This window comes from Bombina bombina, chromosome 3, assembly GCF_027579735.1.
Source record: "Bombina bombina isolate aBomBom1 chromosome 3, aBomBom1.pri, whole genome shotgun sequence".
Lineage (NCBI taxonomy): Eukaryota > Metazoa > Chordata > Amphibia > Anura > Bombinatoridae > Bombina > Bombina bombina.
In genome coordinates, this window is record NC_069501.1 from 1,013,680,036 (window position 1) to 1,013,705,415 (window position 25,380).

The 25,380-nt window shown below is 41.2% G+C and overlaps 1 protein-coding gene across 1 annotated transcript in view; it reads left to right on the forward strand.

Moving 5' to 3' along the window:
* MARS1 (methionyl-tRNA synthetase 1) overlaps positions 1 to 25,380 on the forward strand; it is a 179,159-nt gene that overhangs the window by 130,262 nt on the left and 23,517 nt on the right. The window contains exons 15-17 of the mRNA XM_053708187.1: positions 4,324 to 4,537; positions 12,617 to 12,748; positions 13,213 to 13,317. Coding sequence (XP_053564162.1) covers positions 4,324 to 4,537; positions 12,617 to 12,748; positions 13,213 to 13,317 — 451 coding nt within the window. The remainder of the gene's footprint in view (positions 1 to 4,323; positions 4,538 to 12,616; positions 12,749 to 13,212; positions 13,318 to 25,380) is intronic.

The following is a 25,380-nucleotide window of genomic DNA, read 5'->3' on the forward strand; positions in this document are numbered from 1 at the left end:
AATATTACCTGACCCTTGGGAAACTTCCCTGACTATTGCATAGTGAGGTAAGCTCTCACACCCTGCCCATGCCATACCAACAGCATCACATGACTTGGGCACGCCCCCCCCCAACCCTGCAAAACAAACATGGCGCTGCGTGCGTCAAAGAGCAGACCACTGACTGGAGTCCTCCTCAGGGTACTCCTTCCTCGGACCCTCCCCGTCGTAATGGCGCTGAGCCTATGTATTTTAATTTGAGAAAAAAAAATTGTAGATGTATGCATAGTCGGTCATTCTCTCATACAGACAGACGCCCCTCACTGCAGTGTGCCTGTAAGCACATGCCTACTGTGCCTAATAGGAAATCCGGCCCTGTACAGTGTGTGTGTGTGTATATGTCATTTTTTTTTTTTTAACAATTTGCTGCTAAATTTGTTAAAATCAGGAGTGAACTTGTCTGTGTTCTCATTTCCTGTTATGAGCTGATTGATACTTTATTTTTCCTTCCCCACACAGCTCACTTTTTTTTTAATTTTTTTTAAACTACGCTCCTGATCCAGCTGTAGTACATATGCAGAGCCCTCTAGTCAGCAGTCAGACATCACTAGCTGTAATAGTATAGGTAGAAAACCCTTTATCCAAACTGTTGGGACCAGAAAATGTTGTATTTCGGAATAGTTTGGATTTTGAAATATTTTTATCTGTAAAATGTGACAGTTTGGAGAGGGGATGGAACCAAGTGTAAATAACTTCTTATTTAGGCAATATTTAGATGTCACAATACAGCTTATAGATGCAACCTAAAAATAGTTTTATATCATTTTTAATACATTTGTATACATAGCACCATCAGAAAGTACTGCAATCAGAAAGGTAATATTTGTTGTTTAAAATAAGTATAGACTATTGTTAGCATTTTATAACACACAAAAAAAAACAAAGACAGGCAGAGAAGATTGTGACTTACAGGCTGGGAAAATATTATTTCTTTTACAAGATACGATGAGTCCACGGATTTCATCCTTGTGGGATATCGCCTCCTGGTCAGCAGGAGGAGGCAAAGAGCACCACAGCAGAACTGTATATATAGCTCCTCCCTTCCCTCCCACTCCAGTCATTCTCTTTGCCTGTGTTAGTGATAGGAAGAGGCAGAGTGAGGTTTTAGTTATAGATTCTTCAATCAAGATTTTATTATTTTTAAAGTAGTGCCACAGTGTGCTACTTTGTTCTGGGGTGTAGCCTAGACCAGATCAGTCTCTTCAGTAAATAGAGAAGCATTTGGTGGCTTTAAAGCAATGGGAACTTGTGGGACATTATTCTCACTGCGCCCCCCCATAACTGTTATGCTGCCCTGTTTGTAAAAGTCTGAGGGAGAATATGCTCAGTACTTTTTGTTTCCACAGGCCAGTGTGAAGGGGAGAAGAGAACTTCACAAGCCGGGTGAGATGCCTTACTGCCGGGCAGCCTTCTAAGGTAAGTGCTAAACTTTATTTTCTGGATATGTACTCAGAAGAGTTTTGGCACTTTATATATCAACATATCCCTGGCATGGGGATGACTTTTTCTAAGGCAGTCCTGAATATCAGAGGCAACATGTCTGCTGTATGACTCCCAGCGGCTTATAACTTATTTAACAGCCGACAGGGAGGGTTTTCCTATAGAGCACTTAAATAGTGTGTAGGATGCTTGTGAGATATTTACGTTTTAAGGCAGTCCTGAATATCAGAGGCAACATGTCTGCTGTATGACTCCCAGCGGCTTTTAACTTGTTTAACAGCGAACAGGGAGGGTTTTCCTATAGAACACTTAAATAGTGTGTAGGATGCTTGTGAGATATTTACGTTTCTACATAATATGTTGCATATCCCTGTTCCTTTTGTTTTCTATTGGAAATTGGAAACCAACAGGCAGGGTGATCATATTTAGGTATGTCATAGCATAGATTTGGGACTGCAGACTGAGTTATTCTGTTTTAGTGAGAGAATATACTGTATGGTTACATGTTCCTTTTTCTACCGATACCCCTGTTCACTACGGTTTATGTTTAAACTTTATCAGCCGACAGGGAGATGTTCGTTATGAATGTTTCTGACATGTTGGGGCACTATTGAGATGGCAAGATTTAAGTACCTGTCAGTTTATAGTGCTAGTTATTGTGATTGATTGTTTTTACTTTCTCCCAGCGGCTCCATTTTGTTTTTACTTAGGTCTATCTGCACAGGAGATTGAGCTCGATACGCCCAAGATGGGCGGAGCTTCGTTTCGCGCCATTGTGTGCACCGTTTGCCGGCTCTATTTTGCTTTCCATGTTTGAGCTCGATATGCCCACAGAGGGGTGGAGCGGAGCTTCATTACGCGTCGTTGTGTGCGCGCTATTTGGGACGGATGCCTCCTCGGCTGTGCTTTAAGAGCATACAGCTGAGAGGTTGTGCACGCCGATTGCAGAATCCTTGTGTACATGGAACACTTTCTCTGTCACGTTAGACAGAGAGGTGTTGTCAACACGCAGTATGTAAGGCATTTTCTGCTGGATGCCTTGGCAGTGCCTTGGTCTTTCAGCCTAACTTATGTGTTCCCTCCTTTTGCTCTTCTTTCCCAGGTGATTGCTTGAGTCAAAATAGGAGAGGGCATCAGTGATCTTCATCGCTCCTGCGGGGTCTGGCAGGACTTGGTTTGCAGTCCTGGTGGACGAGTCATCTCGGCTTCTATGGAAGCTTCCATTGAGGAAAGACCTTTTCATTCTGGGATCCTTCCATCATCCGAATCTAGTTTCTCTGCAGCTAACGGCTTGGAGATTGAACGTTTAATTTTATCTAAGCGAGGGTTTTCTGATTCGGTCATAGATACCTTGATTCAGGCATTTAAGCCTGAAGTATTAAGTTGTTATCTTGGAAGGTTTTATTTTTGGTTGCTATTTCTTCTGCTCGCAGAGTATCTGAGCTTTCGGCATTACAATGTGATTCTCTTTATCTTATTTTTCATTCAGATAAGGTGGTGTTACGTACCAAACCTGGTTTTCTTCCTAAGGTTGTTTCAAATAACAATATTAATCAGGAACTTGTTGTTCCTTCCTTGTACCCTAATTCTTCTTCTATGAAGGAGCGACTGTTACATAATTTGGATTAGGCAACTTCCCTGTTTGCTGTGTTTTCTGGGAAACGTAGGGGTCAGAAAGCTACGGCTACCTCTCTTTCCTTTTGGCTGAGGAGTATCATCCGTTTTGCATATGAGACTGCTGGACAGCAGCATCCTGAGCGAATTATGGCTCATTCCACTGAGGCTGTGGCTTCCTCATGGGCATTCAAAGATGCTGCTTCTGTTGATCAGATTTGCAAAGCTGCAACTTCACATTTTTTACCAATTTTACGAATTTGATATTTTTGCCTCGTCTGAGGCTGTTTTTGGGAGGAAAGTTCTTTGAGCAGTGGTGCCTTCTGTTTAGGTTCCCTTTTCATCCGTGTACTATAGCTTTGGTATTGTATCCCACTAGTAAGGATGAAATCTGTGGACTCATCGTATCTTGTAAAAGAAAAGGAAATTTATTCTTACCTGATAAATTTGTTTCTTTTACGATACAATGAGTCCACGGCCCACCCTGTTTTTCCAAGACAGGTCTTTAATTTTGTTAAACTTCAGTCACCTCTGCACCTTGGCTTTTCCTTTCTCTTCCTAACTTCGGTCGAATGACTGGAGTGGGAGGGAAGGGAGGAGCTATGTATACAGCTCTGCTGTGGTGCTCTTTGCCTCCTCCTGCTGACAAGGAGGCGATATCCCACAAGTAAGGATGAAATCCGTGGACTCATCGTATCGTAAAAGAAACAAATTTATCCGGTAAGAATAATTTCCTTTTATTTTTTAAATATTAATTAAGTTTGGATATCAGAATATGTTTAAATTTGGGGATTTGGACCTGTACTAGTTGGGCACAATATATTGCATGCACCAGACATCACAGACTGTAAACGTACAAGCTGTAAACAGTATACTACACACAGCAAAGTAGTGAACAGTGATGTCTGACTGCTGGCTAGAGGGCTCTGAACATACCTGTATGTACTAAACTGGCTTAAGAGCATAGGGAAATAATGAGCTGTGTGGGTAAAGAAAATACAGTAGTATCACATTACATGAAATAAAAAAACAGACAAGCTCACTCTGTTTTAATAAATTTAGTTGCAAAATGTTTAATACATATATATTGCAAAAATACTATTTGTCATATTATTTGTTTTCTGACTACAGTGTCCCTTGAAACTGTAGCGCTAATATGACACCTATATGTAACTAGTTTTAGTAGCAAGTATGTAACTGTTGGTGTTTTTTTTCTTTCTGTTTCAATAGAATATTTAAATTATGAGGATGGCAAGTTCTCAAAGAGTCGGGGAGTAGGAGTATTTGGAGATATGGCCAAGGACACCGGCATCCCTGCTGACATCTGGAGATTTTACCTGTTGTACCTACGGCCTGAGGGACAGGACAGCGCGTTCAGCTGGAATGACCTGATGCTGAAAAACAACTCAGAGCTTCTTAATAATCTTGGAAACTTTGTAAATAGGTAAAGTGCCAGAGAGTTGATAAGATTTAGTTAGGCTTAATGAGCTAGGCTTTTATTTTGTAAGCAGTTACGGTGCAGGAGAGTGGGTAAAATTTAGTTAGGCTTAATGTACAAATCTTTTATTTTGTAAACAGGTAGAGTGAGGGAGAGTGGATAAGATTTAGTTAGGCTTAAAGTGAATTTAAACTTTCATCAATTAGTGCCCGGTTTTTTAAAATACTATTATAAACAGGGGCACTTTCATTGAAGAAAGTTTACATTGCACCGTATTTTTACAAAAACGTACCTTTCTCTTGTTAAGTGTATCCAGTCCACGGATCATCCATTACTTATGGAATATATTCTCCTTCCCAACAGGAAGTTGCAAGAGTCCACCCACAGAAAAGCTGCTATATAGCTCCTCCCCTAACTGCCATATTCAGTCATTCTTTTGCAAGCCTCAACATAGATAAGTCGTGAGAGTCTGTGGTGATTTGTACTTAGTTTATTCTTCAATCAAAAGTTTGTTATTTTTAAATGGCACCGGAGTGTACTGTTTATCTCAGGCAGTATTTGGAAGAAGAATCTGCCTGCGTTTTTCTATGATCTTAGCAGACGTAACTGAGATCCATTTGCTGTTCTCACACATTCTGAGGAGTGAGGTACTTCAGAGGGGGAATGGCGTGCAGGTTTTCCTGCAGATAAGGTATGTGCAGTAAAATATTTTTCTAGGAATGGAATTGACTAAGAAAATACTGCTGATACCGAAGTAATGTAAGTAAAGCCTTAAATGCAGCGATAGCGACTGGTATCAGGCTTATTAATAGAGATACATACTCTTATAAAAATGTGTTTTAAAACGTTTGCTGGCATGTTTAATCGTTTTTTAACGTACATTGGTGATAACACTGTAATGTTGGTATAGCCTTAAATGCAGTAAAAGCGACTGGTATCAGGCTTATTAATAGATACATACTCTTGTAAAAATGTGTTTTAAAACGTTTGCTGGCATGTTTAATCGTTTTTTAACATATGTTTGGTGATAAAACTTATTGGGGCCTAAGTTTTTTCCACATGGCTGGCTTAAATTTTGCATAGAAACAGTTAACTGAAGCTTCCCACTGTTGTAATATGAGTGGGAGGGGCCTAATTTAGAGCTTTTTTGCGCAGTTAAAATTACAAAATGAATTATCCAGATTCCCTCAGCAGTCCCATGAATACTACAGGACATTTCTAAAGGGCTAAAAAGACTTCCAAAATCGTTTTTAGGGAAGGTAATCCACAGCTCTGCTGTGGCAGTTTTGTTGTGTCTGTTTTTAAAAAACGTCTATGTCGTTTTTTGTTTTTTTTTATCTGTTTTTTGCATTAAGGGGTTAATCATCCATTTGCAAGTGGGTGCAATGCTCTGTTACCTTATTACATGTACTGTAAAAAATTTCGTTTGTTTTACTGCCTTTTTTCACTGTTTTTCAAATTTTGACAAAATTTGTTTCTCTTAAAGGCACAGTAACGTTTTATATATTTGCTTGTTAACTTGATTTAAAGTGTTTTCCAAGCTTATTAGTCTCATTATTAGTCTGTTCTAACATGTCTGACATAGAGGAAGCTCTGTGTTAATTATGTTTTAAGGCCATGGTGGAACCCCATCTTAGAATGTGTACCAGATGTACTGATTTCATGTTAAACAATAAAGATCATTTTTTGTCTTTAAAAACATTATCACCAGAGGATTCTGTCGTGGGGGTAGTTATGCCGACTAACTCTCCCCACGTGTCAGACCTTTTGACTCCCGCTTTAGGGACTCGCGCTCAAATGGCGCCAAGTACATCAAGGGCGTCCATAGCGTTTATTTTACAAGACATGGCAAAGGTGGTGAATAATACTCTGGCAGCAGTATTAGTCAGACTACCTGAAATTAAAGGAAAGCAGATAGCTCTGGGGGTAGATACAGAGCATACAGACGCTTTAAGAACCATGTATGATACTACCTCACAATATGCTTAGTCTGTGGGTGATTTTTTTTTTACTCAGGGAAGATGATTTAACCTGATTCTGATATTTCTACATTTAAAATTTATGCTTGAGAACCTCCACTTGTTGCTCAGGGAGGCTTTGGCTGCTCTGAATGAATGTGTACAATCGCAGGGCCAGAGAAATTGTGTAGACTGGATAAATAATATGCAGTGCCGGTGTGTACTGATGTTTTTCCAATACCTAAAGAGGTTTATTAAAAAAAAATTTTAATAAGGAATGGGATAGACCAGGTGTGCCGTTCTCTTCCCCTCCTATTTTTTAGAAGAATGTTTTCTAATAGTTACCACCACGGGACTTCTGGCAGACAGTTCCTAAGGTGGAGAGAAGAGTTTCTACTCTAGCTAAGCGTACCACTACCTCTGGCGAGGACAGTTGTGCTTTTTAGATCCAATGGATAAAAAATGTTTATTCAACAGGGTTTTATCCTGCAGCCCCTTGCATACATTGCTTCTGTCACTGCTGCTGCGGCGTTCTGGGTTGAGTCTCTTGATGAGGCTTTACAGTTAGTGACTCTATTGGATGAATATATTTGACAAGCTTATGCTAGCCAATTCCTTTGTTTTCTGATGCCTTTGTTCATTTGACTAGACTAACGGCTAAGAATTCTGTTTTTTACTATACTGGCGCGCAGAGCGCTATGGCTTATATCATGGTCAGCTGTCGTGACTTTAATAGATAAGCTACTTAACTTCCCTTCAAGGGGCAGACCCTATTCGGGCCTGGTTTGAAGGAGATTATTGCTTATATCACTGGAGGAAAAGGTCATGCCCTTCCTCAGGATAGGATTCAAGGGCCAAAAAAAGGTCTAATTTTCGTGCCTTTTAAAACTTCAGGGCAGGTGTGGCATCCACTTCCTCTAAGGCAAAACAAGAGGGAATTTTTGCTCAGTCCAAGGCGGTCTGGAGACAATTGGACCTGGAATAAAGATAAGCAGGCCAAGGAGCCTGCTGCTGCCTCTAAGGCAGCATGAAGGAACGGACCCCTATCCGGTAACGGATCCTATAGGGGGCAGACTTTCATTCTTCGCCCGGGCGTGGGCAAGAGATGCCCAGGATCCCTAGGCATTGGAATTTATATCCCAGAGATCTTCTGGATTTCAAAGATTCCCCCCCAAAAAAAGGGGAGATTTCGCCTTCACAATTATCTGCAAACCAGTTAAAGAAGGAGGCATTCTTACATTGTGTACGAGATCCATCCAGTTCCAAGAGAGGAACAGGGACAGAGTTTTTACTCAAATCTGTTTGTGGTTCCCAAGGTGAGGGAACCTTCAGACCTATTTTGGATCTAAAGATCTTAAACAAATTCTTCAGAATTCCGTCATTTAAGATGGAAACTATTCGTACCATCTTAACTATGATCCAGGAGAGTCAATAGAGGACTACAATGGATTTGAAGGATGCTTATCCTCACATTGTGATGCATAACGATCACCTTCGTTTTTCAGGTTTGCCTTTCTAGACAGGCATTACCAGTTTGTAGCTCTTTCCTTTGGGATATCTACAGCCCCAAGAATCTTTATGGAGGTTCTGGGGTCGCTCTGGCGGTCCTTAGGCCGCGGGGCATAGAAGTGGCCCCTTAGTTAGACGACATCCTGATACAGGCGTCAAACATCCAAATTGCCAAGTCTCATACGGACGTAGTACTGGCATTTCTGAGATCACATGGGTGGAAAGTGAACAAGGAAAGAGTTCTCTTCCTCAGGATAGGTCTAAATCAAGGGCAAAAAAAAAAAAAAAGTCTAATTTTCGTACCTTTTAAAAACTTCAGGGCAGGTGTGGCATCCTCTTCCTCTAAGGCAAAACGAGAGGGAATTTTTGCTCAGTCCAAGGCGGTCTGGAGACAATCGGACCTGGAACAAAGATAAGCAGGCCAAGGAGCCTGCTGCTGCCTCTAAGGCAGCATGAAGGAACGGACCCCTATCCGGTAACGGATCCTATAGGGGGCAGACTTTCATTCTTTGCCCAGGCGTGGGCAAGAGATGCCCAGGATCCCTAGGCATTGGAATTTATATCCCAGAGATATCTTCTGGATTTCAAAGATTCCCCCCCCCAAAAAAGGGGAGATTTCGCCTTTCACAATTATCTGCAAACCAGATAAAGAAGGAGGCATTCTTACATTGTGTACGAGATCCATCCAGTTCCAAGAGAGGAACAGGGACAGAGTTTTTACTCAAATCTGTTTGTGGTTCCCAAGGAGAGGGAACCTTCAGACCTATTTTGGATCTAAAGATCTTAAACAAATTCCTCAGAATTCCGTCATTTAAGATGGAAACTATTCGTACCATCTTAACTATGATCCAGGAGAGTCAATAGAGGACTACAATGGATTTGAAGGATGCTTATCCTCACATTGTGATGCATAAAGATCACCATCGTTTTTCAGGTTTGCCTTTCTAGACAGGCATTACCAGTTTGTAGCTCTTTCCTTTGGGATATCTACAGCCCCAAGAATCTTTATGGAGGTTCTGGGGTCGCTTTGGCGGTCCTTAGACCGCGGGGCATAGAAGTGGCCCCTTATTTAGACGACATCCTGATACAGGCGTCAAACATCCAAATTGCCCAGTCTCATACGGACGTAGTACTGGCATTTCTGAGATCACATGGGTGGAAAGTGAACAAGGAAAGAGTTCTCTATCCCCAATCTCAAGGGTTTCCCTCCTAGGGACTCTGATAGATTCTGTAGAAATGAAAATTTACCTGACGGAGTCCAGGTTGTCAAAGTTTCTAAATTTCTGCCGTGTTTTTCATCCCATCCGCGCCCTTCGGTGGCTCAGTACATGAATGAAATCGGCTTAATAGGTAGCGGCAAGGGACATAGTACCGTTTGCACGTCTACATTTCAGACCGCTGCAACTATGCATGCTCAGTCAGAGGAACAGGGATTACACAGATTTGTCCCCCTGTTGATCCTGGACCAAGAGACCAGAGATTCTCTTCTCTGGTGACTATGTCGGGTCCATCTGTCCAAGGGTATGACCTTCCGCAGGTCAGATGGGACAATTGTTACAATGGATGCCAGCCTTTTAGGTTGGGATGCAGTCTGGAACTCCCTGAAGGCTCAGGGATAGTGGACTTAGGAGGAGACCCTCCTTCTAATAACTATTCTGGGAGTGATATTCCATGCTCTTCAGGCTTGGCCTCAGTTAGTAACTCTGAGGTACATCATACTCAGTCGGACAATATACACGACTGTGGCTTACATCAGCCATCAAGGGGGAACAGAAGTTCCCTAGTGATGTTAGAAGTCTTACAATAATTCACTGGACAGAGACTCACTCTTGTCTATCAGCTATCCATATCCCAGGTGTTGAGAACTGGGAGGTGGATTTTCTAAGTCGTCAGACTTTTCTTCCGGGGGAGTGGGATTTCCTCCGGAGGTCAAGACCAAGCAGGAGAGGGCTTTGGTGTTTTTGACAGCGCCTGCGTAGCCACGCAGGACCTGGTATGCAGATCTGGTGGACATGTCATCCTTTCCATCACGGTCTCTGCTTCTGAGACAGGTCCCTCTACCTCAGGGTCCTTTCAACCATCTAAATAGAATCAATCTGAGATGGACTGCCTGGAGACTGAACGCTTGATGTTATCAAAGCATGGCTTCTCCGAGTCAGTCATTGATACCTTAATACAGACATGAAAGCCTGTCTCTAGGAAAATTGAACATAGATATGGTGTAAATATCTGATTGTTATGAATCCAAGGGTTACTCATGGAGTAAAGCCTGGATTCCCAGGATATTATCTTTTCTCCAAGATGTTTTTGAGAAAAGGGTTGTCAGCTAATTCCTTAAAAGGGACAGATTTTAACTCTGTCTATTTTTTTGCACCAGCGTCTGGCAGGTATTCTAGACGTTCAGGCATTTGGTCAGGCTTTGGTTAGATCCAAGCCTGTGTTTAAAACTGTTGCTCCACCATGGAGCTTAAACCTGGTTCTTAAGGCTCTTCAAGAAGTTCCGTTTGAACCTTTTTTGTTCCATAGATATCAATCTTTATCTTGGAAAGTTCCTTTTGGGTAGCTATTTCCTCGACTCGTAGAGTCTCCAAGTTATCTGTGTTACAATGTGATTCTCCTTATCTGGTCCTTCGTACGGATAAGGTAGTCCTGCGTACCAACCTGGGTTTTTTCCTAAGGTGGTATCTAACAAGAACATCACTCAAGAGATAGTTGTTCCATGCTTGTATCCTAATCCTTCCTCAAAGAAGGAACGTCTATTACACAATATTGGACGTGGTTTGTGCTTTAAAGTTTTACTTGCAAGTTGCTACAGTTTTCATCAAACGTTCACCTTGTTTGTTGTCTATTCTGGACAGAGGAGAGGTCAAAAGACTTCAGCAGCCTCTGTCTTTTTGTTAAAAAGCATAATTCATTTAGCTTATGAGACTGCTGGACAGCAGCCTCCTGAAGGGATTGCAGCTCATTCTACAAGAGCTGCGGTTTCCACTTGGGCCTTTTTTAAATGTGGCTTCTGTTGAACAGATTTACAAGACGGAGTCTTGGTCTGCGCTTCATACTTTTTCAAATTTAACAAATTTGATACCTTGCTTCTTCGGAGGCTATTTTTGGGAGAAAGGTGTTTTTTTTGTTTTTTTTTACAGGCAGTGGTAACTTCCGTTTAAGTACCTGCCTTGTCCCTCCCATCATCCGTGTACTTTAGCTTTGGTATTGGTATTCCATAAGTAATGGATGATCCGTGGACTGGATACACTTAACAAGAGAAAACATAATTTATGCTTACCTGATAAATTTATTTCTCTTGTAGTGTATCCAGTCCACGGCCCGCCCTGTCACTTTAAGGCAGGTAATTTTTTCATTTGAACTACAGTCACCACTGCACCCTATGGTTTATTCCTTTCTCTGCATGTTTTCGGTCGAATGACTGAATATGGCAGTTAGGGGAGGAGCTATATAGCAGCTTTGCTGTGGGTGGACTCTTGCAACTTCCTGTTGGGAAGGAGAATATATTCCATAAGTAATGGATGATCCGTGGACTGGATACACTACAAGAGAAATAAATTTATCAGGTAAGCATAAATTATGTTTTTACTTCTTCAAAGCCGGATCAGCATCCCCACCTGCAGGTCCTCTGTAAATACGAGTTAGGCTCTATGTGCAAATTCTTTTATTTTGTAAACAGGTAGAGTGCAGGAGAGTGGGTAAGTGTTAGTTAGGCTTTATGAGCAATGCTTTTATTTTGTAGACAAGTAGAGTGCAGGAGATTGGTTAGGAATTAGTTAATTCACATGCAATGCTTTTACATTGTAAACTGGTAGAGTTTGGGAGAGTGAATAAGATTTAGGCTTTATGTGCAAGGCTTTTACTTTGTAAACCGGAAGAGTGGGCATAGTGGGCAAATGTTAGTTAGATTTAGCATGCATGGCTTTCACTTTGTAAACCAGTACCATGCCAGAGAGTAAGTGGACAAGTGTTAGTTAAATTTAGCATGCATGGCTTTCACTTTGTAAGCAGAGTGCTGGCAAGTGTTAGCAAGTTACTCAGTAATTATATGAGTAAACATAAGTTATAGTATAACTTGAACAAACCAGTACAAAAAAACAAACAAAAAAAAAACATTTTGAAAACTAATTGACACCATGTAAGAGCTTTCCTTTCATATGCAAAGTTTCCTTTTTTTATTAATTTCTGTGTGTTTTTTTTTTTTTGTGGGGGTAAACATTCTATTTTTAATGGGACAAAAATGTCAAAATCAGCATGTGATCATGTAACACAAATGCACACAATCTACCAGTTGTATGCTGCACAGCCCATGCATAGTCAAAGCCATCACTAGATTTCTCATTAGGGTAGATATCAAGAAATCTATTTAATGGCTCTGAATAAATGTGGCTTAGACTTTTAACAGAACAGTGCCACAATGCTGTCTAAACTCAACATATAGCTTTGGGGCTGAAAACTATGCTTAGAAAGAGAAGGTAGTATGATTTTTAGGACTAACTGGTACCAGTTCATAAAACCCACAGGCTACATCCTTGTTCAACACTGTATCTTGTGAAATAAAAAAAATAAAAAGGTTTTGTATTTAAATTCCTATTAATCACTCTTTCCCCTGCAGAGCTGCCATGTTTGTGCAGAAGTTTTTCAACGGTTGTGTCCCTGAGATGGAATTGATTCCAGAAGACAAAAGGCTACTTGCCCAAGTCACTGCCGAGCTCCGCCAGTACAATCAACTTCTGGAGAAAGTTCGGTATGGTTCCTCCATGGGAAATCTTGATGTACTGACTCCAACCCTAATGTCTCACTAGCTTACCAGAAATATATATTAAATAGATTATTCTAATTTAAAATATAAACACATTTTCATTAAAGGCTAATAGCTCTCTTAAACCCCAATTACACTTAGTAGAGGACTTTATTTGCAATAATTTATTTATCTTCCCTACTTTCAAATCTTTCTTTAAAACTCACCCCTTTTCAATCTTATAACTCATTTAATACTTGTTCTATATCCACAATAAATAAGCAATTGTTATTAGTAACAGTGTCTGAACTATTGCAGTACACTAATTGCATAATTTTTATTAAAAAAATTGTAATATATAAATTAGCTGCCCATTCATGTACAGTATATGTCTGTATATATATTTTTCTGGAAGTTATGTTTAAAGTGTTGATAACCACATCCTTTACAATCTTATTAAATGATTGCAGCATCCGAGATGCCCTGCGCTGTATACTAAATATTTCTCGCCATGGAAACCAGTATATACAAGTTAATGAGCCATGGAAACGCATCAAAGGCAACCAACAAGATCAGTAAGTTTGCAAGGAAGAATGTTTCTCAATATAAAACCACGTTTCTTGATTATTGAAGTTATCATTTATTATATACAGGTCTCACTTATGAAAATGTTACCACTCCAAGCAAGAAAAGCATGTTTTCACTTGCTAATTGTATTCTTGATGCTTTTTTGCAATTATAATAATTCTATTATAAGTGTACCCCAGTCTATATATACCCAAATTATTTTTAAAACAAGATAATTTAGAAATGTCTGCAATAATGTTATCTGCATTAGTTCAGCAATTAAAAAAGCCTCTTTATGATGCGAAACATGACGTTTGTCACATTTCAAGCAAAATAGTCTTTCAAAAAGGATTTTAGCTGTCTAATATTTGCTACCAGACTTTGCATGTTTTGCAGCCCAGGAACATATTCTTTGAAAAAGCCTCTTGAATATGTTCATCTTAGTCCCTGTGTTATGGCTGATTAGGGACAAGCAATCACTGTATAGCATATTACAGGGTCATGTTTCTGAATCTTGCAGAATATACTCCAGCCTCTCTAGGTCTAGTGGAAAAAATGAGAGACTAAAATAACTAACTCCAGTACACATAATTAAACATTTAGGGAAGATTAAACTAAAAAAAAAAAAAAAATGCCATAAAAAAAGCAATAAACTCAAAGAACACATAAAGGACTAGATTACAAGTGAAGCGCTAAATTATCGCCCAGAATTTGCCCATTTGCGGGCGCGCGAGAAATAACCAACCATTACAAGTGGCTGGTTATTGCTACCACAAGGTGGCAGTAGCAATTAGCGCTCAGAAAATTAACCAGAGATCTGATCTCGGATTCATTTTTCTAAAAGTGCCCAAAATAGGGGGTCTTTTAGTTTTTTTTATGGAAAAGATGTAGCATTTTTCCCATAAAAAAACTGCACTAGGCAGTTTTTATGCGTTAAGTGGCGGGTGTGGGGTGTTCTCAATGTAAAGCCACTTTTCAGTGTGTGTTCCCTGTAAATATATGTATATGCTTATATACATATATATTTATGTGTTAATATGTGTATATACACATTAACAAATAAATAAATATATATGTATACATATATATTTAAATTTGCTGTCCATCACTGGCCGACTTACCCCCTTTGCTACACTAGGTTCTCATGCCGTGTCTCACAGGTTCACTTGTAATCTGCCAAACAAGGGTTTCCAGCACTCCGGTATAAAAGATAAGATTCTTTATTATAAACATGTTAAAACCAAAGGCAATGGACGGCAGTCCGTGTAAAATCAAACAGGGGAAAAGGGGAACCAAAGTCCCCATAGTCTCAGACGCGTTTCATGCCGCTAGGGCACTTGTTCACTGATATTTTGTTAGGGACTTTGGTTCCCCTTTTCCTGTGTTTGATTTTACACGGACTGACGTCCATTGCGATTGGTTTTAACCTGTTTATAATAAAGAATCTTATCTTTTATACCGGAGTGCTGGAAATCCTTGTTTGGCTATCGTCTCTTCATGCCTGGACAGGGGTGTGTTCCTTCCATATGCACCTGTCTTACTACGTCACGTCTCAGCGTCCTTACAGAGGAGTAGCACAGAAGACCGCCACGGCTTTGTCAGTTGGAGCATCCCACTCGCTTTCTGTGTTTTGTGGATATTCACTTGTAATCTAGCCCATAATGTTTCGTTATTTTAAGTTCAACATTATTGCAGTATACATTGCATATTTTTTTTCTGCAAAATAGATCTGAAAATTGTACTTGTTACACTTTCATAAGGCAAAGAGAGTCCACGACTTCATTCCTTACTGTTGGGAAATACAACACCTGGCCACTAGGAGGAGGCAAAGACACCCCAGCCAAAGGCTTAAATATCCCTCCCACTTCCCCTATCACCCAGTCATTCTTTGCCTTTCGTTACTATAGGAGGTGTCAGAGAAGTCTCAGAAGATTTGGATAGTCTTGTAATGGGTAGTTCCCTTCAAGAAAGGACTGGAGATTTAAGAAGTCAAGTCAACCTCTCAGTGAGAGTATTGATGAAAGTTAGGGTCTGGAGATGCAGGGAATGTTTTTCTGCGAACCCATCCAGACTGCCGGCCAAAAGCTCCCGGGCAATCAGTGTTGACGAGTTTCACTGCTTGCTGTTTCACACTCAAGTCCATGTCAGAGGCATCGCTGCAAGACTGTCACACTTGAGAGGCTGTGCCTGTTCCACAGCATGGATCTTCTCGTTTTATATATACACTTTTTGCTATACAGGGTCACATTGTGGCTCTTTTATGCCTCAATAGGATCAAGGGTTAATATCTCCTTCAGGGAGATTATTTGAACAGCAAGTTGTTATTTATAACTGCTTTTATGTGCGAGTTTTTTGGGCTCATAGACTGTGTGCTTTTGGCTTAGAGGTTTCACTTTCGTTTTTGTGTGTTGCACAGCTCATGATAGCTTGGTGCCTTTTTCATAGCAGGGGAAGTCCTGTCCTACACAATACGTGACCAGGTGCGGTCTCTTTGTTTTTCCTACGATCTTGCTGCGAATTTCGCTCCTGAGGAGAGCATTTTCTCTGTTAGCTGTCTAGGAGGTGGTGAGTGCCCCAGCCATTGGGATTATAAAGGTGCCGTTTTTTTTAATAAAATGTTTACTTTTTTTCTGTCCTTCTGTGAATATATCCTAGCTATGGAGGACTCTGATATTACATTAGAAGGTTCTGCTCCTTCTGTACTGGTTAAAGGATTACTTTCTGTTATAATTTTTAAGCTAAACAACTAACATATTAAAGTTAATAACATTAATTAAAACCTACTGACCTATATTTTCTCCAAAACGAAGTTTCATAACGTTCTAAAAGTTATATCTTTTATTCGCCGATGATGTCACGTTATCCTGCCCACTATTTTCAGCACTGAGTGTTCAAAATACTTAAACCAATAACTTTGTGTTTAAAGCGCCATTTTGAAACCTAGGTATTGTAAACGGATTGGTACAGAGCAAAGGATACCCACAGAGTGGGTTTGGAAAACAATTAAATTTGCAGGCAAGATTTCTGATATACGGTAGAGATATGTTAATGAAATGCTATTGATAAAAAGCGTATTTGGGGTAGTTAGTTAGTAACAGGCATAGAAAATATTTACTTACAGTGGCCCTTTAATAATTCCTGTTTTATATTCTGAGGAGGCGTGGTTTGCCCGCCTGCTCAATTTTGTTCCATTTGCCTAAGCACTGTTTTAAAGTCCTAAGAAGGGAGACAAGCCTGCTAATACTCATAGCGCTATTAGCCCCTCTGAGCCACCTACCTCTCAGGAATCTGGGTCCCGAGAGATTACTACCCTTTCTACCCTAACCGCTCCTAATCAAGTTCCCCGCAGCTCAACTAATCCTCCATCTGGAGGGTGCTTTTTTCCTGCGGACTTTACCGCACAGTTACAGACGGCGGTGTCTGCGGCCGTGTGTGCCTTACCTCTCTCTAACAAACGCAAGAGAAAGGTTTAACATAGTTCTCCTGACCTTTTCGTTTTTCAGACGCTTGGTTCCAGGATGTACAGGATCCTTGGGTCCTGGAGGTTGTATCTCAGGGATACCGGATAGGATTCAAGTCTCATCTGCCCAGGGGTCAGGTTGCTTCTCTTCAGTCTGTCTACAAGACCAGAAAAGAGGGCTGCCGCCTTAGGTTGCGTACGGGATCTCTCCTCTCTAGGAGTAATTGTCCCGGTACCTACAGCAGAACGAGGTTTGGGGTTTTATTCAAACCTTTTCGTGGTTCCAAAGGAGGTAACTTTTTGTCCAATTCTGGACCTAAAGTGCCTAAACAAGTTTAAGTGTTCCCTCTTTCAAGATGGAGACAATAGGTCAATCCTACCTCTGGTTCAGGAAGGACAGTTTATGACCACAATAGACCTGAAGGATGCATACCTTTTACGTCCTGATACACAGGGAACATTTTCAGTTCCTGAAGTTTGCCTTTCTGAACCAGCACTTCCAGTTCATAGCTCTTCCGTTTGGCCTAGCTACTACTCCAAGGATATTTTTGAAGGTTCTGGGGGCTCTTCTAGCCATTGCCAGAACATAAGGTATTGCAGTAGCAGCTTACCTGGACGATATCTTGGTTCAGGCACCATCTTTTCGTCTAGCGGAAGAACATTCAGAGTCCCTTCTCAATCTTCTTCGATCACATGGATGGAAGATAAACTTGGAAAAGAGTTCTCTTACTACAAGTACAAGGGTGAATTTCCTGGGGACAATATTAGACTCCATATCCATGAGAATATTCCTCACAGATCAGAGATGTTGCAAGCTAACTTATGCATGTCTTGCCCTCCAGGCCTCCTTAAGACCCTCAGTGGCTCAGTGTATGGAGGTGATTGGACTCATGGTGTCCTGTATGGACATCATTCCTTTTGCAAGATTCCATCTCAGACTCTTACAACTATGCATGCTGAGATAATGGAACGGCAACCATTCAGATCTGTCTCAACAGATCATGCTGGTCAACCTGTCGAGACTCCCTCTCTTGGTGGCTCTGTCCAGATTATCTGTCCCAAGGCACGTGCTCATTGAGACCATCCTGGGAGATTGTGACTACAGACGCAGTCCTTTCCGGCTGGGGAGCCGTTTGGGGTGCCAAGAAGGCACAAGGGATGTGGACTCGGGAGGAGTCCTCCCTTCCAATCAATATATTGGAACTCCGGGCAATCTTCAATGCCTTGAAGGCTTGGCCCTTCTGGATTCATCCCAGTTTATCAGATTTCAATCAGACAATATAATCTTGGTTTAGACAAGCAGGACCAGCACTCACTTAATCCTTAATTTTTCCAGTAATTCGAGTTGGTGCACACCAGGTGGACTCCCCTAACCAAAGTCCAGCGACAAGTATAATAAAACACACTGGTGGCACTCAAAAAATGGCAACAGTGCCTTTATTACAGAGCAACGTTTCGGGGCTCCTGCCCCTTTATCAAGCTAACATATATGAAGAAAAAACACACATTTATGTACATAGGAGACCAATCACAAACTCAGAGGGAGGGGTCACACACCTGTTAAGGTCTCACCTGACCTAAGAAATAAGTGAGTAATTCTCACAAAGTCAAAATTTTAACCCCTTCAGAACCTCATGTGAAAAAGACTCCATTTAAAAACAGATGCAGCAAGTTGCTATATAAACTATGCTATATGGCTAAATTTTTGGCTACATGTAAAATATCCATAGTGTATTGATCAACTAGAACAAAAACAAAATGAACAGAGGCCTTAAATAAAAGGAAGTAAATCAAATTCCCTATTTAATCCCTTGGGGTGCATAGTATCTAACTTCCAGATCCATCTGGCCTCCCTATATAAGAGGTCCTTAATCCTATCACCCCCTCTAATCTGTGTAGGGGCCTGGTCTATTACCATGTATCTGAGCTGGTTGATTTGGTGGCCTTTCTCAATGAAATGTGCAGGTACAGGGAGGTTAGCAGTTTTCTCATTTCTAATTGTGGATTTATGTTGGCATATGCGGTCCTTGACCCGATGGGTCGTCTCGCCAACATATAACAGCCGACATGGGCACTTTAACGCATACACCACATGTGTAGAATTACATGTGTAATACCCTTTAATTGAGCATTTTTCCCCTGTGTATGGATGAGAGATGCTACCACCCTTTATGACATTTCCACATTGGCCACAACCTAGGCAGGGGAATGTGCCCTCCTTCGGTTTACCAAGGAATCTCTGATCTCCTCTTCTAGTGGCATCAGAACTAGACATGGCTCTAACCAGCCTTTTACCTATGGTCTTACCCCTACGATAAGATGCTCTAGGGATAATCTGGAATTCTTCAATTTCTGGACAAGCTTCCTTAAGTAAAGGCCAATTCCTCTTGATAATATTGAACACTTTTTGGCTCATGGTGTTATAAGATGTAACAAAATTAATTCTTTTATTAGCAGATATAGTATGTGACTTATGGGGACTTTTAATAGATTGTTCTACTATATCTAATTGCTGACTATCATAACCCCTTTGGATAAATTTATTTTTCATCTCGGCAAATCTGGCTGTTTTCTTTTGGGGGTCTGTGACTATTCTGTCCACCCTCATTAATTGAGATTTTTGGACACTGTCAAACACCTTAGGGGGGTGAAAACTGGTACGATGCAATAAGGTATTGCGGTCTGTGGGCTTCACAAATAAATCAGTAGTTAAGGACCCATTCTGTTTGAGGACAGTAGTGTCCAGAAACTCCACCTTGTGGCAATCATGTTTGCAGCTGAATTTTAGGAAAGGAACAGCATTCTCAATGTTGGTCTGGAGATCCCTTAATTTTTCAGGGGGGCCCCGCCACACGATGAACAGATCATCTATGTAGCGGAACCACCCCTGACAATGCTCCTTGAACAAGGGGTCATTGTAAACTACTCTTTCTTCAATGTGGTCCATAACCAAACAGGCATAGGCTGGGGCCACATTGGACCCCATAGCCGTCCCATTCTTTTGCATGTAAAACTGCTTGTCATGCAAAAAGAAGCTATTGGTCAATACCAGGTCCAACAACTGGATAAGCCATTCTTGTTGTTGTCGACTATGTTGGCCATTCTTGGCTAGTGTATTGCTAATAAATTAATCCCCATACTATGCAGTATGACAGTATATAAAGAATTTACATCCCATGTGGAAAGAATAACATCATCTCCCAGTGATTTAAACTTATAGATACATTCAATGAAGTGACCTGTGTCCCTAATATATGATTTTCCTTGAGTAACCATAGGGGATAAAACCTTATCCAAAAACTGGGCTGTGGGACTAAGCAGGGAGTTTATCCCAGCCACAATGGGTCTCCCTGGGGGATCTACCAAACACTTGTGGACTTTTGGCACCACGTAAAACACAGGCACAATAGGATGATCATGAAGCAAAAAATCATACAATTTCTTTGTTAACAATTCATTAGTTAAACCCATATCTAACATTCTCTTCAAATCTTGGTGGACACTGTTAGTGGGGTCACAGTCCAGTTTCATATAAGTGGTTTCATCATCAAGCTGTCGCATAATTTCCTTTTTGTACTTCACTGTGTCCATTACAACCACCGCACCGCCCTTATCAGCGGGCTTAATGGTGAGAGTTTTGTTATTTTGTAGGGTTGTGAGTGCTTGGTATAGATTTTTGCTCAAATTGTGTCTATTGTCATCTTTGTGATTACTGATTAATTTCTTAAAGTCGGTGTCCACAAGTTTAATGAAAGTCTCAACAGCCACATTGTCCCCTGAAGGGTTAAAGGAACTTTTTGAGTGCAGACCCAAGGGAGTTAAATCAAAAACACCTTCATTATGAATGTCCCGTATATTTTGTGTAAAGGACTGCCTATTTGGATTTTTAAAGAATGCCTTAAGACGTAGTCCCCTAAAGAAACGTGTCAGATCTGTCATGATGGAAAATGAGTCAGGAGTGGTGGTGGGGCAAAAAGATAAGCCCATATTCAGTACTGTTACTTCATCTGTAGACAATGCATATGAGGACAAGTTAATTACATTTACCTCTTTAGTTTGGACTTTGTTTTCAGTCGGGTCCCCATTCCTCCTCCTCCTCCGTCTGCCGCCCCTTCTCGTGTTGTACCTCCTCTGTCGTTTGGCCCCATTGTTCCCGATAAAAAAGAACTTGATGTGCCTTCACCGGCAACTGATGCATGTGCTGCGCCGGAGCTGTCGGTACTCGTATCACTATCCGTCGCCTTCTGTTGGCGATTCCGTGACGTCATCCATCTTGAGCCTGATTGCGTTGGACGTCTCCGTGGGCGGGTCCATCTATACACATTACCGGAAGTGTAATCCTGTTCGTCGCGTCGGAACTTCCGTCTTTTCTGTTCCTCTATCTCTGCCTTAGCCGAATTAACCCCTTTGACCACCACCTGGTGAGTACGCTGGAACTCTTCCTCACCCATCGTGTCCTGTAGCTTATTCTTTTGTACTTGTATTTTCCCAGACAGCTCCTGCAGTTCACGGTTAGAGAATTCAATGTTAAGAATCATGAGGTCCATGGAATTTTTGTTCAGAATTTGTTGATATTTCGTACAAAACTCTGAGTTCTCTGAGAAGAAGGTGGGTTGGAGGGGGGACCTCATACCTCGGGGGATACTTTTAACTTCATAATACTCAGCCAAAGTAGAGGCATGCAGTTGTAAATTCACTTGCCTTTTCATAAGTTTCTCCAACTCCCGCTTTTGTAAATCTTTATCCGGGGCAGTCAGAAATTCCCAGGGTCAGGGTAGCAATCCGTGCTGCCTCTTCATCTGTGTAAGAAAAGCTGCCTGTTTCACAGGCCATGGTGTAATTATCTTTAGGCAACTGTTGTATATAAAATGTAATCCAGAAACAACAATATGAGGTGCTGTATTCCTTGAAAGGGAAAATACTGATATTTAGACAAGCAGGACCAGCACTCAAGTAATCCTTAATTTTTCCAGTAATTTGAGTTGGTGCACACTAGGGGGACTCCCCTAACCAAAGTCCAGCGACAAGTATAATAAAACACACTGGTGGCACTCAAAAAATGGCAACAGTGCCTTTATTACAGAGCAACGTTTCGGGGCTCCTGCCCCTTTATCAAGCTAACATATATGAAGAAAAAACACACATTTCTCCATCATAGGTGTGTCCGGTCCACGGCGTCATCCTTACTTGTGGGATATTCTCTTCCCCAACAGGAAATGGCAAAGAGCCCAGCAAAGCTGGTCACATGATCCCTCCTAGGCTCCGCCTACCCCAGTCATTCTCTTTGCCGTTGCACAGGCAACATCTCCACGGAGATGGCTAAGAGTTTTTTTGGTGTTTAAATGTAGTTTTATTCTTCAATCAAGAGTTTGTTATTTTAAAATAGTGCTGGTATGTACTATTTACTCTGAAACAGAAAAGAGATGAAGATTTCTGTTTGTAAGAGGAAAATGATTTTAGCAACCGTTACTAAAATCGATGGCTGTTTCCACACAGGACTGTTGAGATGAATTAACTTCAGTTGGGGGAAACAGTGAGCAGACGTTTGCTGCTTGAGGTATGACACATTTCTAACAAGACTTGGTAATGCTGGAAGCTGTCATTTTCCCTATGGGAACCGGTAAGCCATTTTCCTAGTTTAGTATAAGAATAAAGGGCTTCACAAGGGCTTTAAAGACTGGTAGACATTTTTCTGGGCTAAAACGATTACATTATGAGTATATTTAATGGATGTTATCTATAAATAGTTCTTTTAATCTTGGGGATGTATTAAAAAAAAAAACGGCAGGCACTGTATTGGACACCTTTTTCACTGGGGGCCTTTTCTAGTCATAGGCAGAGCCTCATTTTCGCGCCACTAATGCGCAGTTGTTTTTGGAAAGCAAGGCATGCAGATGCATGTGTGAGGAGCTAAGAACCACTGAAAAAGCTTATAGAAGGCGTCATTTGGTATCGTATTCCCCTCTGGGCTTGGTTGGGTCTCAGCAAAGCTGATACCAGGGACTGTATAGGGGTTAAATGTAAAAACGGCTCCGGTTCCGTTATTTTAAGAGTTAAAGCTTTCAAATTTGGTGTGCAATACTTTTAAGGCTTTAAGACACTGTGGTGAAATTTGGTGAATTTTGAACAATTCCTTCATACTTTTTCGCATATTCAGTAATAAAGTGTGTTCAGTTTAAAATTTAAAGTGACAGTAACGGTTTTATTTTAAAACGTTTTTTGTGCTTTGTTATCAAGTTTATGCCTGTTAACATGTCTGAACCATCAGATAGACGATGTTCTGTATGTTTGGAAGCCAAGGTTCCTCCCCATTTAAATATATGTGATGAATGTGACTTAGTGTCCGGACAAAGTAGGGACAATGATGCCACTGATAATGATGTTGCCCAAAAATGATTCCTCAAGCGAGGGGAGTAAGCATGGTACTGCATCATCCCCTTCTATGTCTACACCAGTCTTTCCCACACAAGAGGCCCCTAGTACATCTAGTGCGCCAATCCTTCTTACTATGCAACAATTAACGGCTGTAATGGATAATTCTATTAAAAACATTTTGTCCAAAATGCCTACTTATCAGAGAAAGCGCGATTGCTCTGTTTTAGATACTGAAGAGCATGAGGACGCTGATGATAATGGTTCTAATGTACCCTCACGCCAATCTGAAGGGGCCAGCAGGGAGGTTTTGTCTGAGGGAGAAATTTCAGATTCAGGAAAAATTTCTCAACAAGCTGAACCTGGCGTTATTATTTTTAAATTTAAATTGGAACATCTCCGCGCTCTGCTTAAGGAGTTGTTATCTACTCTGGATGATTGTGACAATTTGGTCATTCCAGAGAAATTATGTAAGATGGACAAGTTCCTAGAGGTCCCGGTGCCCCCCGATGCTTTTCCTATACCCAAGCGGGTGGCGGACATTGTAAATAAGGAATGGGAAAGGCCCGGCATACCTTTTCTTCCTCCCCCTATATTTAAAAAGTTATTTCCTATGGTCGACCCCAGAAAGGACTTATGGCAGACAGTCCCCAAGGTCGAGGGGGCGGTTTCTACTCTAAACAAACGCACTACTATCCCTATAGAAGATAGTTGTGCTTTCAAAGATCCTATGGATAAAAAATTAGAGGGTTTGCTTAAAAAGATGTTTGTTCAGCAAGGTTACCTTCTACAACCAATTTCATGCATTGTTCCTGTCACTACGGCAGCGTGTTTCTGGTTCGAAGAACTAGAAAAGTTGCTCAATAAAGACTCTTCATATGAGGAGGTTATGGACAGAGTTCAAGCACTTAAATTGGCTAACTCTTTTATCTTAGACGCCACTTTGCAATTAGCTAGATTAGCGGCGAAAAATTCAGGTTTTGCAATTGTGGCGCGCAGAGCGCTTTGGCTAAAGTCTTGGTCAGCGGATGTGTCCTCCAAGAACAAATTGCTTAACATCCCTTTCAAAGGTAAAACGCTATTTGGCCCTGACTTGAAAGAGATTATTTCAGACATCACTGGGGGAAAGGGCCACGCCCTTCCTCAGGATAGGTCTTTTAAGGCTAAAAATAAGCCAAATTTTCGTCCCTTTCGCAGAAACGGACCAGCCTCAAATTCTACACCCTCTAAGCAAGAGGGTAATAGTTCTCAAACCAAACCAGCCTGGAGACCAATGCAAGGCTGGAACAAGGGTAAGCAGGCCAAGAAACCTGCCACTGCTACTAAAACAGCATGAAGTATTGGCCCCCGATCCGGGACCGGATCTGGTGGGGGGCAGACTTTCTCTCTTTGCTCAGGCTTGGGCAAGAGATGTTCAGGATCCTTGGGCGCTAGAAATAGTTTCTCAAGGTTATCTCCTGGAATTCAAGGAACTACCCCCAAGGGGAAGGTTCCACAGGTCTCAATTGTCTTCAGACCAAATAAAAAGACAGGCATTCTTACATTGTGTAGAAGACCTGTTAAGAATGGGAGTGATTCATCCTGTTCCATTAGGAGAACAAGGGATGGGGTTTTACTCCAATCTGTTCATAGTTCCCAAAAAAGAGGGAACATTCAGACCAATTTTAGATCTCAAGATTCTAAACAAATTTCTCAGGGTTCCATCGTTCAAAATGGAAACCATTCGAACAATTCTTCCTACCATCCAGGAAGGTCAATTCATGACCACGGTGGATTTAAAGGATGCGTATCTACATATTCCTATCCACAAGGAACATCATCGGTTCCTAAGGTTTGCGTTTCTGGACAAGCATTACCAGTTTGTGGCACTTCCATTCGGATTAGCCACTGCTCCAAGGATTTTCACAAAGGTACTAGGGTCCCTTCTAGCGGTGCTGAGACCAAGGGGCATTGCAGTAGTACCTTACTTGGACGACATACTGATTCAAGCGTCGTCTCTGTCAAAAGCAAAGGCTCATACGGACATTGTCCTAGCCTTTCTCAGATCTCACGGGTGGAAGGTGAACATAGAAAAAAGTTCTCTGTCCCCGTCAACAAGAGTTCCCTTCTTGGGAACAATAATAGACTCCTTAGAAATGAAGATTTTTCTGACAGAGGCCAGAAAATCAAAACTTCTAAGCTCTTGTCAAGTACTTCATTCTGTTCTTCTTCCTTCCATAGCGCAGTGCATGGAAGTAAT